The sequence below is a fragment of the Thamnophis sirtalis genome, unplaced genomic scaffold (genome assembly GCF_051295495.1).
Source record: "Thamnophis sirtalis isolate CommonGarterSnake01/CBP01778 unplaced genomic scaffold, rThaSir2_p1.2 scaffold_15, whole genome shotgun sequence".
Lineage (NCBI taxonomy): Eukaryota > Metazoa > Chordata > Lepidosauria > Squamata > Natricidae > Thamnophis > Thamnophis sirtalis.
In genome coordinates, this window is record NW_028261395.1 from 5,346,014 (window position 1) to 5,361,939 (window position 15,926).

Genomic DNA, 15,926 nt, shown 5'->3' on the forward strand with positions numbered 1-15,926 from the left:
GCTTTATGGGACTAGAGAATTAACATTTCAAACCACACACCATTGCTTCATGACCCATAAATCCCAAAATTGTGGTCGTTACTTCACCCCAAAGCATTTCAGTTGGACATCTGCAGAGGTCACATTGAATAATCACTTTCCAATGTCTTTTAAATTAAAAGTTGTAATAAAATTTTCTATGTAATGAAATTAGCAAAAACTATCAGCGCTTCTCCAGTATAAGCATCTATTATCAGACCTCTAAATGCATTTTTCAGTGACAGCTCAGGTCAATGGGGCTGCCCTTGAAGAGTGTTCGAAGACTGCAGTTAGTCCAGAACGCAGCCGCGTGAGCGATTGTGGGTGCACCCAGGTACACCCACGTCACACCTATCCTCCGCGAGCTGCATTGGCTACCCATTAGCCTCCGGACCCGCTTCAAGGTGCTGGTCGTTACCTATAAAGCCCTACATAGCATCGGACCTGGGTACCTGAGAGACCGCCTCCTGCCGATTACCTCCTTTAGACCGATCAGATCTCACAGGTTAGGTCTTCTCCGGATTCCATCCGCCAGCCAATGTCGGCTGGCGACTCCCCGGGGAAGAGCCTTCTCTGTTGCAGCTCCAGCCCTCTGGAATGACCTCCCCGTGGAGATCCGGACCCTTACTACCCTCCCGGCCTTCCGCAAAGCCACCAAGTCCTGGCTGCTCCAGCAGGCCGGGGGGCTTGTGAAATGTCCAGCCCCACGGTAACTGTGAATGTTGGGTATTTTAAAGTGTTGTTTTGTTTATTTATCCCCTTCCCTTGTTTATTGTAAGCCGCCCGGAGTCCTTCGGGAGTGGGTGGCATACAAGACCAATAAACTCATCTCAAGTCAACTCAACTCAATGAGATGATGTGAAATATGTAACATAAATGCAGAAGATGGTTAATTGCTTTTGTTAGAACGTTTATATAAATCAATAATGGTCTTTTGGTTTTGTACCTTTTGGGCTTTTCAGTTTAAAAAGAAAAATTCAAAATTGCTAATGAATTATCCTGTAAATTCTTACCTTGTGATCCTGCTGTTAACAGTTGAGAATTATTTCTGCCTTTGTCTAGGCCACAGATGTCAAATGTGCGGCATTGAATTGCCGTCAACTGACATTTTGCAATGTTTTTTTCCATTCACAGAATTTAGATGGGTGTGGCCTTCATGTGACACATCTAACCCCTGGTCTAGGTACAGTGCTCCAGCCAATAGACAGTATCTTCATGGCTATTTCATGAGCATTTTACACTAGATGTAGGCATCTAAATTTAATAAATAAATGCATTCTAGCAAACTTCCTATTTCTCTGTCACACAGTTTTTGGCTATTCAAGCTTTAAAGAAACTATAAGTATAAGTATAAGCAGAAGTTTATATGCTAATGTCTATAGGCTGCTCCCCATATCCAGCATACATTATTATGTATGCTGTCATCACAAAGACATTGTATTAACTATATACAAATCATGCAATCTTTGTCCTGTGTGGTTTCACATTATATAATTTACATCTTAAATTTAATTAACTGCAATACAAAATGTCTGCATTAAAAAAAAACCAATTTCCACATTAAAAATGGAATGAGGGATGAAAAATGAAGAATGAAATTATAGGAAGGGATTCACTAGTTTCGGCATAAGAATCTATTAGAAGTATTATGCCATGTAAAGGTATGGATTAGTTTCAATAAGGTAAATATATTAAGTGTATTGTATATGTACATCAATACATTTTTCGATTTGGAAAATATGCAGGAATGAAATTTGTAAATATATATGCGACCCCAAATCAATGCCGGTGTCATTCTTGTCATATCATTTAGCCCAAATACTATAATCTGTGGCTTCTCTCTTCCTCTACTTCCATTAACATTGCCAAAGATAACATGTTTTATCTATCATTCTCGGTGCAGAGGCATAATTAATATCTCCTTTGTCTTCTAGCATTTGGATTTTAGACTGAACCCAACAAGAAAGATTGTTACTTATTCACAGTTTTGGTTATCCACATAGTTATTCCATGAAATAGAATGACAATAACACAAAATATGGGGGGGGGGGGAGCTCGATTGCGGTCGTAAATTGAGGATTATCTGTATTGGATTTCGGGTTTCCTAGAGTTGATCCAGAAGGAAGGCAGGATCATTAATGGTTAGTTCAGTGTTTCTCAACCTTGGTGACTTTAAGTCCTATGGACTTCAACTCCCAGAATCCCCCAGCCAGCATAGCTGGCTGGGGGATTCTGGGAGTTGAAGTCCACAGGACTTAGTCACCAAGGTTGAGAAAATACTGTGTTTCCCAACCTTGGCAACTTGAAGATGTCTGGACTTCAACTCCCAGAATTCCCCAGCCAGGGAATGCTGGCTGGGGAATTCTGGGAGTTGAAGTCCACAGGACTTAGTCACCAAGGTTGAGAAAATACTGTGTTTCCCAACCTTGGCAACTTGAAGATGTCTGGACTTCAACTCCCAGAATTCCCCAGCCAGCGAATGCTGGCTGGGGAATTCTGGGAGTTGAAGTCCAGACATCTTCAAGTTGCTAAGGTTGGGAAACCCTGAGTTAGACCAGACTGAGGAAATCCCCACCTAGTCCTATTGTGAGCAAGCTAAATCGGAGCCGCGTTTCGCTCCCTCTCTAATCCTAGGAAAGCAAACATTTTCAGGCTCGCCTACACCACGCAAGGCGAAGAAAGGCGCCTTTCCATACGAGATTCCCCCGGCCAAGGGTTACAAGAAAAACTCCCCCCCACCTCTTCCTCCTTAAAAGCGGAACCTTAAGAGAGAGGCGCGGCGTCCGAGGGGAAAGGTATTGAGCGTCGGACCAAGCGCCCAAGCGACGCCTGTCGGGAACGGCCGTTTCCTCCACACTTTCTGGAGGAATTTCGCGCGCTGGTTTCCCCCCCCCCCCGTCTCCGGCGCACGATTTTTACGCCTTTTACGCGCCGCGGTCTTTTCCGTCGCCCCGGTGCGGAGGAGGGTAGCGGCGTCCGGAGGATTCCTGAGGAAGGTCACCTCGAAGGCTTCCCTTTCGCTTTCAGTTCCGTTCGGCGCGGAAACCCGGTGGGAGCGTTTCGGCCGGCGAGTTGGGAAAGAGCGGTGCCCGCTGTATTCACAGCCCTTGGGAAGCCCTTCCGCTCCCCCGGAAGCTTTGGGAGAAAGAAGGTGACTGCTCCATTTCCACTCGGTGTGTGGAGAGAGAGAGAGATAACGACTCTCTTTTCCCCCCGCCGGCTCTGCATGTGCCTGGCTTGGTCTTGTGTGATGAAATAGGGTTATGCGGAGTCCCAGTTATGTGGCTTGACCGAAATACCCTCCGAATCAGTTACTTGGGTTTTATTCCTCCTTCCTGCTCATAAGCCCGTCCTAAAAGTTTATCTGCAGTAATAATAGGTTGAGAAAATAATGTTAGTATATGATCATTATTAATGAACATTATTATTGTTATTATTATCATTATCATTAATTAGCATCATCATTATTATTAATTATTACTAATGAACATTATTATTATCATTATCATTAATTAGCATCATCATCATTATTAATTATTATTAATTATTAATGAACATTATTATTAATTATCATTATTATTATTTATTATTATTTATTATTATTATTAATTATTGTTAATGAACAACAGAGCCGAGGTGGCGCAGTGGTTAAATGCAGCACTGCAGTTCAGCAGTTTGGCTGTTCAAATCCCACCAGGCTCAAGGTTGACTCAGCCTTCCATCCTTCCGAGGTGGGTAAAATGAGGACCCGGATTGTTGGGGGCGATATGCTGACTCTGTAAACCGCTTAGAGAGGGCTGAAAGCCCTATGAAGCGGTATATAAGCCTAACTATTGCTATTGCTATATAACATTATTATTATTATTATTATTGTACAATTGTATCACAGCGGCCAGTTGTTTCGCCGGATTTGGCATTGGTTACTAGTCGGGCCCCACCCAGGGGCCCAGGACGTCGTAACGTATTTTCGTAATATGCGTGCAGATCCAAGCAGTGCGGCTTTTTGCATTTGACTGATGGTGATTTTGTCAATTTTTAACTGTTTTAAATGTAATTCCAGTGCTTTTGGAATAGCACCCAGTGTGCCAATTACCACTGGAATTATCACTGCTGGTTTGTGCCATAGTCGTTGAATTTCGATTTTTAAGTCCTGGTATCTTGCGATTTTTTCATGTTCCTTCTCGGCGACCCTGCTATCACCTGGTATTGCGATGTCTATGATTGTGACCTTATTTTTCTCAACCAGTGTGATGTCTGGTGTATTATGCGCCAGTATTTTGTCTGTTTGTATACGGAAATAATATTATTATTATTATTATTATTATTATTATTATTATTATTATTATTATTATTATTATTATGTGATTAATCTTTGGTGAGATTCACAGCCTTTGGGGCTGGTTGGTAGCTCAACAGCTCGAGTCCTAACCAAGGTCCTAGGATCTGTTAAGGTAATATAAGGATATAAGCTGTTCCAAGTAGGGTGGTGGTTGTTGTTATAATTATTATTTTTCATGAAACATGAAACTCAGTCAAGTGAACATTTAAAGATGTGTCTCAAATACAATTGACTGGTGCTAATGGTTGATACGGATTGCTGCCAGTGTCTTAGGTATCAGCCAGGTATCATTATTATGATTATGATAATCATTATTCATTAAAGTAAATTATTATTATTTTTTATTTATTTTATTCATTAAACATGAAACTCAGTCAAGTGAACATTTAAAGATGTGTCTCAAATACAATTGACTGGTGCTGATGGTTGATATGGGTTGCTGCCAGGGTCCTAGGTATCAGCCAAGTATCATTATTATGATTATCATTATTCATTAAAGTAAATTATTATTATTTTTTATTATTTATTTTATTCATTAAACATGAAACTCAGTCAAGTGAACATTTAAAGATGTGTCTCAAATACCATTGACTGGTGCTCATGGTTGATACGGGTTGCTGCCAGCGTCCTAGGTATCAGCCAAGTATCATTATTATGATTATCATTCATTAAAGTAAATTATTATTATTTTTTATTATTTATTATATTCATTAAACATGAAATTTAGTCAAGTGAACATTTAAAGATGTGTCTCAAATACAATTGACTGGTGCTCGTGGTTGATACGGGTTGCTGCCAGCGTCCTAGGTATCAACCAAATATCTTAAAATATATGATGTTCCTATTAGGGTAGTTATTTGCCGTTCCACTGGTGTTATTGCAGAAAGCTGCAATTTATTTGTGTTTTGCAAAATACTTGGACATGGTACCAAATGCCCTGATGACAATGGGTATCACTGTTTGTTTGTTTGTTGCTGCTGCCGCTCAAACTGACTGTAACCAGACAGCACAGTTTATGTAGACATGGAAACTTGCTCTTTCTTTATATAGAAAAAAAATATTTGTCTGAAAGTTATCTGCAAAGTCTGAATTAAACCTGTTCATAGTTTGTCTCTAAAAAGTCTAGGGTTCCCTGCGGTATCTTACACCACACTATAACCCAGAAGCGAAGAGCCCGTCTTGACTTTTTTAACTTTCCTGACCTCTCTCCCCCTTTGTGGGGCAGCCCTTGAAGAGTATTCGGAGACTCCAGCTTGTCCAGAATGCAGCCGCGCGAGCGATTGTGGGTGCACCTCGGTACACCCACGTTACACCTATCCTCCGCGAGCTGCACTGGCTGCCGATTGGTCTCCGGATATGCTTCAAGGTGCTAGTCATCACTTATAAAGCCCTTCATGGTATTGGACCTGGGTACTTGAGAGACCGCCTGCTGCCAATTACCTCCCAAAGACCCATTAGATCACACAGGTTAGGCCTCCTCCGGGTTCCGTCTACTAGCCAATGTCATCGGGCCACTACCCGGGGGAGGGCCTTCTCTGTGGCGGCTCCGGCCCTTTGGAACGAGCTCCCCGCAGAGATTCGGACCCTCGCCTCTCTCCAGGCCTTCCGAAAAGCCGTTAAAACCTGGCTGTGTCGGCAGGCCTGGGGTCGATGAGTTTCCCTTCCCCTCTCGAAGCGTGTGGCTGTTGGTTGTTTTAAATTCCCTGTACTTTTTGTTGTAGTTCTTGTGTTTCCCTTCCCCTCCTTTGGGTTTGTGCGCCGCCCTGAGTCCCGCTGGGAATAGGGCGGCATATAAATAAAATGAACCTTGACACCTTGTGTTGATACTAGTCACTATGCAGTGGTAGAATTGAGGTCAGTTGCCGGAGAGATAATAGGTATGATGCTTCTTTTTAGGAGTGGGTGGTCAGTTCGTAAATGGATAAGGTTGGAGTAAAAAGTAAAATGATTCGCTAAAAGGAGACGTAAGTAAAGCTAAAAGTCTTTAGAAAATGGTTGGATAGCTGGGTAGAACAGTTGCTTTCTGGAAATGGAGATGTAGCTTGTCCTGATAGCATCACGTGGGTAAATTTTTTTTAATCAAGCACTTTAAGGTGATTATAGCACATACCTACCTTGTTCAAGCTTCTAAGGAGAAAGTTGTGAAACAGTAAAGAACCTTGATTTACGGCAGTTTGCATATATTTGGCCTGCCAGTTGTTGGACTGAGGTTGGCAGATGACTGGGTGAAGAATTTGTGCTCCGAAGCAGGTTGAAAGAATAGTTAGGTGTTATGTCATAACATTTAATGAGATTCTGTCTGTCCATGGCCCTTGTATGGCAGTTCTGGTTTAAAAATATATTAAGAATTTCCCCCTTAGCAAACATTGTATATTCAATAGATAATAGACAGATAGATACCATAGTATCTATCGCCTATCTGCGAGGCCACCTACTGCCATACACCTCCCAACGGCCGATAAGATCCCACAGGGTGGGCCTCCTTCGGATACCATCAGCCGGACAGTGTTGGCTGGCGGGCCCCCAGAGGAGAGCCTTCTCTGTGGCTGCTCCGACCCTGTGGAATCAGCTACCCTCAGAGGTCCGGACCTTACCCATTCTCATGGCCTTCAGGAAAGCCGTTAAAACCTGGCTGTTCCGGCAGGCCTGGGGCTGTTGACCTTAGTGTTAAGGTCCAGCCCCGATTAGAACGTATGTGTGTTGTGAATTTTAAATTACTTTTTATTTATTTTGCTTTTCTTTTTTCTTCTTTCATTGTAAGCCGCCCGGAGTCCTCCGGGATTGGGCAGCCTATAAATTTTGCAAGAGCCGAGGTGGCGCAGTGGTTAGGGTGCAGTACTGCAGGCCACTTCAGCTGACTGTTATCTGCAGTTCAGCGGTTCTAATCTCACCGGCTCAAGGTTGACTCAGCCTTCCATCCTTCCGAGGTGGGTGAAATGAGGACCCAGACTGTGGGGGCAATATGCTGAGACTGTAAACCGCTTAGAGAGGGCTGAAAGCCCTATGAAGCGGTATATAAGTCTAACTGCTATTGCTTTTGCTAATAAATGAAATGAGTATATAAGGTTGTCCCATTCATAAATTGTGCATATCATACAAAATATTGTAAAGACAAAATAATGGATAGAAAGCGACCCAATAAACATATAGCTGAAACCGTATACACTCTCACACCAGAACAGGTTCATCTAACCACTTAATCCTATAAATATATATTTTTTAAATCCAGGTTTTTATGGCTCTGCAATTCCTTCACACAGCCTTAGCCCATTGCTGATATGATACATACGACGGAGACCCTTCTTTATAGTCTGCTTAATCATATTTGATTAAGCTGCTTCATTAAATGTAGTTTTGAAACCCTTGAGGGAGAAAAAGAAGTCCGCACACTAAAATTAAAATAAACGGCATGTATAAGAGTGCACATGGAAAACAAAGCTATGCTTCTAATTGAAAAGCAATATACTGGATTTTCTGTTATTTCGCATTGCCTGTAGTTTGGCAGAAATAAACCTAAAATGTTTTACTTGTTTTGGGTTTGGTTGAAACTTGTTCCATGCCACTGCTGGAACTATTGTATAGTGCAAAAAGTGAGGCTAGTGTGCATGATACACAGACAGATACCCATTTGTGCTAGTCTACTGTCAGTCTGCCCCAAGCTTAGTTTTGATTTACTTAATTTTAGTATTTGTGTACCAATTACCTCCACCAGACCGATTAGATCCCACAGACTAGGCCTCCTCCGAATTCCATCCGCCGGCCAGTGTCGACTGGCGACTACTCGGAGGAGAGCCTTCTCTGTGGCTGCTCCGACCCTCTGGAACGAACTCCCCGTGGAGATTCGCACCCTCACCACCCTCCAGGCCTTCCGCAAAGCCCTTAAAACCTGGCTGTTCCGACAGGCCTGGGGCTAAAGAACCGTTGCCCCTATCTCGAATGGTATGATTGTTGCGTGTTTTAAATTATGTATTGTTTTGTGTTGTTGTTAATTTGTCTGTATCCCCCCTTCCCTGGTTTGAGTTGTGAGCCGCCCTGAGTCCCCCTTCGGGGGGGAAAAGGGCAGCATACAAATGAAATAAACATTCAAACATTCAACATTATGTTATAGAAATACTAGGTGGTTCGCAATAGTAAGAATAAAATGCAATAAAAGTCAATGAATACAGATGGAAAAAAGAACTTGTTCCAATCTTTAGCCTGCTCCAGAAACATTGCGAAACTTTCTACGTCTTACTTTAGATCAGGGGTGTCAAACTCGATTTCAGTTATGGCTGTATCAGGGTTGTGTTTGACCTTGGGGGGGGGGCGTGGTCAAGATTAGCATGGACAGCTCGACGTCATATATGTGGCCCGAGCGCTCTGGCAGTGAAAGTGGGCTCCCCAGTTCTGTTTTCAGCTGCAATGGCCTCCTGCAACCTTCTGCAGAGGCACCGCGGGCCAGTCGTTAGCTGTTTGCAGGGCAGACCCTGCAGGTCACATCTAAGCACCCCACGGGCCGGATTCGCGCCCCCCCCCCCCAGGCCTTGAGTTTGACACTCCTGCTTTAGATCAACCCAAACACGTTTTTTCTCATGCATAATAATGAAGCCAAGTATCAATCTTTTTCTCTGGGACAATTTGTCAAATCAGCTAATAGCAATCTAATAGTATCTTCCTTGATTCCCTCTGCCCCCCCCCCCCCTGTATTCTCTTCCTTGCTTCTCCTCAGCTGCCAGGACTAGTAAATTGGCCTGAGTACCTATTCCTTAATGCAACTGTCTTTGGCAATAAGGAATAGAGTTCCAGAGTGGCGAGTCCCACTAGCTGGTGTTCTGGCCAGTCTCGCAACAATCTTTTTATTTCACTTAGTGCCCCATATCTTCCCAGTGTTTTTTTCTTCGTTTCCTTCTTCCTTCCTCACAGCTGGTCCACATATGCCATCACCCAGGAAACCCTCTCAATCTAGTTTTCTTTCACTGTCTCTTCCCCCATCCCCAAACTACGTTTCAGTCCATGCTAGAATCAGCCCTATTTCATTACACGTATGGATAAAACATCTGTGTAAATGTGTTTTTATTTTCCATTTTCATTTCGTACAGTCACATATATACTCTGCATAACCGGGGACATATAACATTAAACAATAAACACAGCCATTCCTCTTGTCAACAATACCCCCCCAAAATACAAACCCAATGTACCACTTCGACCCTCCATACACCCTTTCTTTCGCTCCCCTCCAACTTTCCTTCTTCCCTCCAACATTCCCCTCTACCCTACTTCCCCTCCCCCTCTATCACTCCTCTCTCCCAGTACACTCCCTCCCTTCCTTCTCACCCTCCCTCCCATCCTCTCTCCCGCCCTCTCTACCCCTCTTTCTTCTAGCCCTCTACTCCTCCCTTCGGTGTATTTCTACTATCTATTAATATATTCAGCTTGTCCTATTTTTACAGTGAAATTAAAGAGCAACAGTATACAAGTGCAATCGCGTTACTATAAAATCTAACACATACTATATATCCCCCCTCCCCCCTAACACCCCCCCTTCTCCCCCCCCCCCGACTTCCCAAAGCCCGTACACGGTATAGAATAAAACATCTGAAATACCATATTTTGGCTTGGGCAGACACCATTGAAAACCAGCTGTGCTGGGTATGGAACACTCTGCATATTCATAGTATGTTTAAATTGAGTATTTTAAGTCAATTTGTAAAGCTGAGTCTTACTTGTTTTGATGACGAGGGAGTTGCTAATAACCAATAAAAGGCATGTATGATGCTTCCTCTGAATATTATATTAATGTGTTCCATTTTTAAAAAATGCTTTCCCTTTTTGATTTGGTAATTGACAAATATTGGGTGATAACTAATTATCCCTTTCTTTATCTCTACAGGGAACGGAATCATACCCATCTTGTGTACAAAATCTCCTGTATGTGAAACTCTTCTTATATATGAAAAAGTTCTCAACCATCTTGTGTATGAATTAGCAGCAGGTTGGTAATATATTAAGTATAGTAATGTATATCATGTACCCAAAATTAATACTTCAGAGCTTCCTAATTTTCAAAGAATGCACATTGACCTTCTTCCTTCCATTATTTGGTGTAGGGAAACACGCACAATGGTCCATGCTGAAACGTTTTCTCGTCCGCTAACTCGAAACGAAGTTGTTGGTCTAATTTTCCGCTTAACAATCTTTGGCGCTGTGACCTATTTTACAATTAAATGGATGGTAGATGCAATTGACCCAACAAGGAAGCAAAAAGTAGAAGCCCAAAAACAGGTAATAAATATTTTAAAGATAAATGTTATATAAATAAGGAACAGAAAGCTAACATTATTTTTTCAGCTGCTGAGTTCAGAGTGGGAAACCAACTGATTTGAGTTTGCCTATTTTCGTTTATTTACTTGCTAGTTTGCTAAACTTGCTCAGCATCTTCATCTTCTGACTCTGGATGTTGTGCGACTGAATAAAAACAAATTTCACAAGTTACGTGATAAGAGCCTCCTAGCATTTGCAAACAAGGCTGGAAACTATGAATCTTGCAGCCCCATGGCAATTGTTCGCTCTTACAAACAACTGCAGAGGCTCTGAAATATTTGTCCTGCATGTTGCTGGCCGAAGTGGAGCTGCTGAGGGGCGGATCCGGCCCTCCGAGGCTCCGTTTGGCCCTCCACAGGCCTCCCCCAGCCAGCCGGAGGCCAAAATGGAGCTTCTGGGAGTTAGGGTTAGGATTCGGCTCTGAGAAGCTTCATTTTGGTTAGCGACCTGGCAGGCAAGGCCTGTGGAGGCCCGAACGGAACCCCAGAGGGGCACATGTAACTGAGGGTGGAGAGGAGACTGCTTACCAGATCTTCCCAAGGTAAGTAACCCAGTGTAGTGGGTGGGTGGCAAGGGGAATGCAGTTGTGTGGAGCATGAGGTTTTTCAATGGGTCGGGGAGGCCTTGGGTGGTCTTAGGCCGGTGGCCTGTTCCATCAGCTTCCCTCCCCGCATGGCCTTTCCCACCCCGAAATACCTCATGGGCACTTAACGAGCCTCGCATTATATTAATGAATGCGTGGGCGAAAGGAAGGAGTGATCCCGTTCAAGGTACAAGTTTCACTCCCACAAATCCCGCAAAGCCCTTAAAACCTGGCTCTTCCGACAGGCCTGGGGCTAAAGAGCTTTTGCCCCCCTTCTCGAATAGTATGGTTGTTGTGTGTTTTTAAATTGTGTATTGTTTGTTTGTCTTTTTATCCCCTGTTTGTCCCTCCTTTCCCTGACTGAGTTGTGAGCCGCCCTGAGTCCCCTTCGGGGAAAAGGGCGGCATATAAATGAAATAAATCCTAAATCCTAATCCTAAATCCCAGGTTACGAATGGAATGGGTAGGCTCCATTCCATTCATAACTCAAGGACTACCTGTAATCAATTACGCAGACAAATATATATACATACAAGCATAGAGGAAATTCAGTTTCACACGTTTTTTTTTAAAAAATTGGGGCTATTATAGTCCCTGTGACATATCATCAATATTCAGTAGACACTTGCCAAACAACATAGTTCAATTTCTAAGCCACGATTTTGTGAGTAATGCATAGAAAATTTGGGCACCCAACGAGGCTTAAATCTCAACCTCTGAACCCAGAAAATAGACACAAATCACATGCTTTTTTTTCAGAGAGGTCAGTTAAATGACTGGGTTGCCCCTCTTGCCTACATTAGTCCTCTAGTAACGGCGGTGGAGGAGAGTTAATTATTTTGCAGTTCATGAAATAGAGAAACGTTATTGAACTCGGTGGTACCGACTTGTGAGTAGCCCGTGTAAAATTATGCTTTAAAGCTGACACCATCTTTTGTTCGTAATTATGGTAATAGTTCTAAAATAATGGGAGTCAAGCTATTGTTTTCAGCTGTATGTGTGCTCTCCATTAACAAGAAAATAAGAAAGAGTTCCCTTTAGCCCGTGCAGAGAAATAATCTTGTTATATTGAGATAGGGCTCTTGAAAGACTCTTTCCCTGCATTAGCTTTTTTCTGGATATATGAAATTAAGGGACACTCACTATAAGCTATTGTTTTACAAAGCCCTCTTACAGAATGTTGCTTGTGTGGAAATGTTCTTTGTTTTTTCATCCCAGATCTTTATAGCTAGAGATTTTTTTGATTTGATTTTGATTTTATTGACATTTGTAGGCCGCCCTTTTCCCTGAGGGGACTCAGGGCGGCTCACATAAAATCAGGGAGGGGGAAGTGCAAACAGTAACATAGACACATATAATAAAAACAATAAGCAACATACATTCATCATTCGGGAGGGGCACTATCCTTGTCCCCAGGCCTGACGGGCTAGCCAGTTCTTCAAGGCTGTGCGGAAGGCCTGGACGGTGGTGAGGGTACGAATCTCCACGGGGAGTTCGTTCCAAAGGGTCGGGGCTAAGAGAATTGTTTTCTCTTCCCCCCGGTGATGAATATATCATTCTGAAAGTTGTCTACATATTTTGAAAGAGTTTCTAAAATGCTGTTTAAAAGGCATACAAGCAATAGCAGCTAGACTTATATACCGCTTCATAGGGCTTTCAGCCCTCTCTAAGCGGTTTACAGAGTCAGCAACTTGCCCCCACAATCTGGGTCCTCATTTCACCCACCTCGGAAGGATGGAAGGCTGAGTCAACCTTGAGCCGGTGAGACTAGAACCGCTGAACTGCAGATAACAGTCAGCTGAAGTGGCCTGCAGTACTGCACCCTAACCACTGCGCCACCTCGGCTCCTAATACAAGATGTCACATGGCTGTGTCGCTTAGCAATGACAGTCCCCATTAACATCGTAACGTGAAGAATTTACATTACAATCCTTGGTTTCCCTATTGACTTTGGCTGTAGAAAGACATATAAAATCACAATTACGTGACTGCATCTTGCTTCAATGTGCAGAACTTAAGAGGACCAGTTGTAAGTGCCCCGCATTCAGCACCGTCATACGTTTGAACAGTCTGAACGAATGGATGGGTGCAATCTAATGACTACCTGTAATGTTTATGACCACCCGTAATGTTTATGACCGCAAGAGCTGTGGTGGCGCAGTGGCTAGAATGCAGTATTGCAGGATAATTCTGCTAACTGCCAACGGTTTGATTCTCACCGACACAGGGTTGACTTGGCCTTCCATCCTTCTGAGGTCAGTAAAATGAGGACCCAGATTGTTGAGGTGCAATATGCTGATTCTGTAAACCGCTTAGAGAGGGCTGTAAAGCACTGTGAAGCGGTATATACGTCTAACTGCTATTGCTATGCTCAAATGGAACATTGCTCTAGTCAAAAGGTATTAAGACAAAGATTAAAATACATTTGAATAACCTTTGATTATCCTGGACAGACACGTCAAAGTATTATTATTAAACAACAAGCTGGCTTTGTTTTCAGCAAACAGATGGTACAGTCAAACAAATGAAAACGGGGGCATTATTTTTTCAAATTCCTAATTCACGATTAACAGAACCTTCGCATTCCTTAATAGCAACCTTGCTGACATTATCTGAAAAGATCTAATGAGGTCATACTGCTGAATGCTGGCTTTTTTATAACAGGCAGAAAAGTTGATGAAGCAAATAGGTGTGAAAAATGTGAAGCTTTCTGAATATGAGATGAGCATTGCTGCACATCTGGTGGATCCTCTTAGTATGCACGTAAGTGTTCTTCGTCTTTTTCATATGTAAAAATGTTATGTCTTGGGGCAAAAATGTTCACATGGATGCACACGTGCTCATAGTGGAACTGTATTTTAATTGAATTTTCTTAATTTTGGGAGTAGATGGACATTGTGGGACAGATACGTGTGTCAACTTTTATTACAAGTAATATACTTATATAGGTGCAAAATCCTAGGACCCATTTCTTTTTTCTCATTCTCCCAATATAGACTGTTTTAATAAGTTAGTAATAAGGTTCCACCACAAATGCGCGTACGACAAAAGCGCGTGTGACTAAACCGCGGTGACAAAACCGCGCCGTCAAAACCACGGAGACGAATGAGCGCTGAAGCGCGCCGACAACAGCGTGCCGACAGAAGCGCGCTGTAACATAACCCTAAACCTAACCCTAAACCTTACCTTAACTTAAATTGCGCTTCTGTTGGCGCGCTGTTGTCTGCGCGCTGTTGTCGGCGCGCTTTTGACATCGCGGTTTTAGCGCCGCGCTTTTGTCGGCGCGCTTTTGACGTTCGCGGTTATGTCGTGCCACGAGTAATAATACTAGCAATCACACACACTTCAGAAACTAAATATTATTTGATAGAATGAATACATAGTGGCTATTTTCAGATATTGGAGCATAAAATGGTATGCATGTGCAGCTAAATTGAAACAGCATTGATTTTTGGGGATAGTGTGGAAGAAGGGAACAAAATTCTGTAATGACAATTTTTACGTTCATTAAATATCAGAACTGATCATTGGCTAACACACATGTTCATGGACATTTTTTGTGTACTAGGTTATTTTAACATTGTATCAAGAGTTTTACTTTCCTTCAGTGAATGTATGCAGTTTTACATGAAACCCCATGCTTCAAAATTGTATTTAGCGTTCTCTTTGTACTCTTAAAGACTGAATTACGGTAATTTCATCTTGCTCGTAGGTTAATTCATGGTATGTTGTACCTATATCATGCTCAAATAAGAGTATTTCAAGCATTGGGTGTAAGCACCAAGCGTGACCCGACAAATGCGCGAACGTCAAAACCGCGGCGCTAAAACCGCGATGTCAAAACCGTGCCAACAACAGCACGCCGACAAAAGCGCGCCGACAGAAGCGCGATTTAAGTTAAGGTAAGGTTTAGGGTTAGGTTTAGGGTTTGGTTTAGGGTTAGGGTTACAGCGCGCTTCGGTCGGCGCGCTGTTGTCTGCGCGCTTCAGCGCTCATTCGTCGGCGCAGTTTTGTCACCGCGGTTTAGTCAGGCGCGCTTTTGTCGTTCGCGCATTTGTGGTGGAACCAGCACCAAGTACTCAGGTACCTAAAAATTAGCACACTGACAATATCGGTATGATGTTTTTCTTGGAAAAAATACTTACGTTGTTGCGATTAGTTATCTCAAAGATTGAAATCCTCTAGGCTACATTGGAAAACAGCTGTTTACTTATTAACATCTACTCAATTTAACCCCAAGAATTCCTGGAGAGAGGAGTGGTCCAAGGTACCTTTTAATGGCCTGACCATTAGTGATTCCTCTACCAAACCATCTGATTTCGACCTGCCTCGCTTTGTCTGGTCAAAATTGAGTAGAATTAGTTGTGATCCTGGAGGAAGTGCCCTCTGCCCCGTATCAGTGGAAGTGGAAAGATTCCCCTTGTTGCAGTTGTGGTGCTGATGTGCAGATTATAAAACATATTGTGCAATTCTGCCCACGATGTGCGTTCTCTGCTTCCCTAAAAGATCTCCACGATGCAAAGCCAGAGACGAACATCGCCTGGATAGCTGAATTGGACATCCAATTATGAAGCCACTGCCATACCCCCACCCCCCAATAGTAGTTTTACTTATAATTACATGGATTGTATGTGTGTGTGTTTGTATGTATGTATGTTTTCTTCTGTCATGTTCTCATACGCT

The 15,926-nt window shown here is 42.8% G+C and overlaps 1 protein-coding gene across 1 annotated transcript in view; it reads left to right on the top strand.

Annotated features, from left to right (window-relative positions):
• The first annotated feature begins 2,926 nt into the window (after positions 1-2,926).
• Positions 2,927-15,926, top strand: part of ATAD1 (ATPase family AAA domain containing 1) — a 33,086-nt gene continuing 20,086 nt past the window's right edge. Inside the window, exons 1-4 of the mRNA XM_087702564.1 lie at positions 2,927-3,169; positions 10,230-10,331; positions 10,447-10,621; positions 13,908-14,006. Of these exons, the coding sequence (XP_087558690.1) occupies positions 10,460-10,621; positions 13,908-14,006 (261 nt within the window). The 5' untranslated portion in view covers positions 2,927-3,169; positions 10,230-10,331; positions 10,447-10,459. The remainder of the gene's footprint in view (positions 3,170-10,229; positions 10,332-10,446; positions 10,622-13,907; positions 14,007-15,926) is intronic.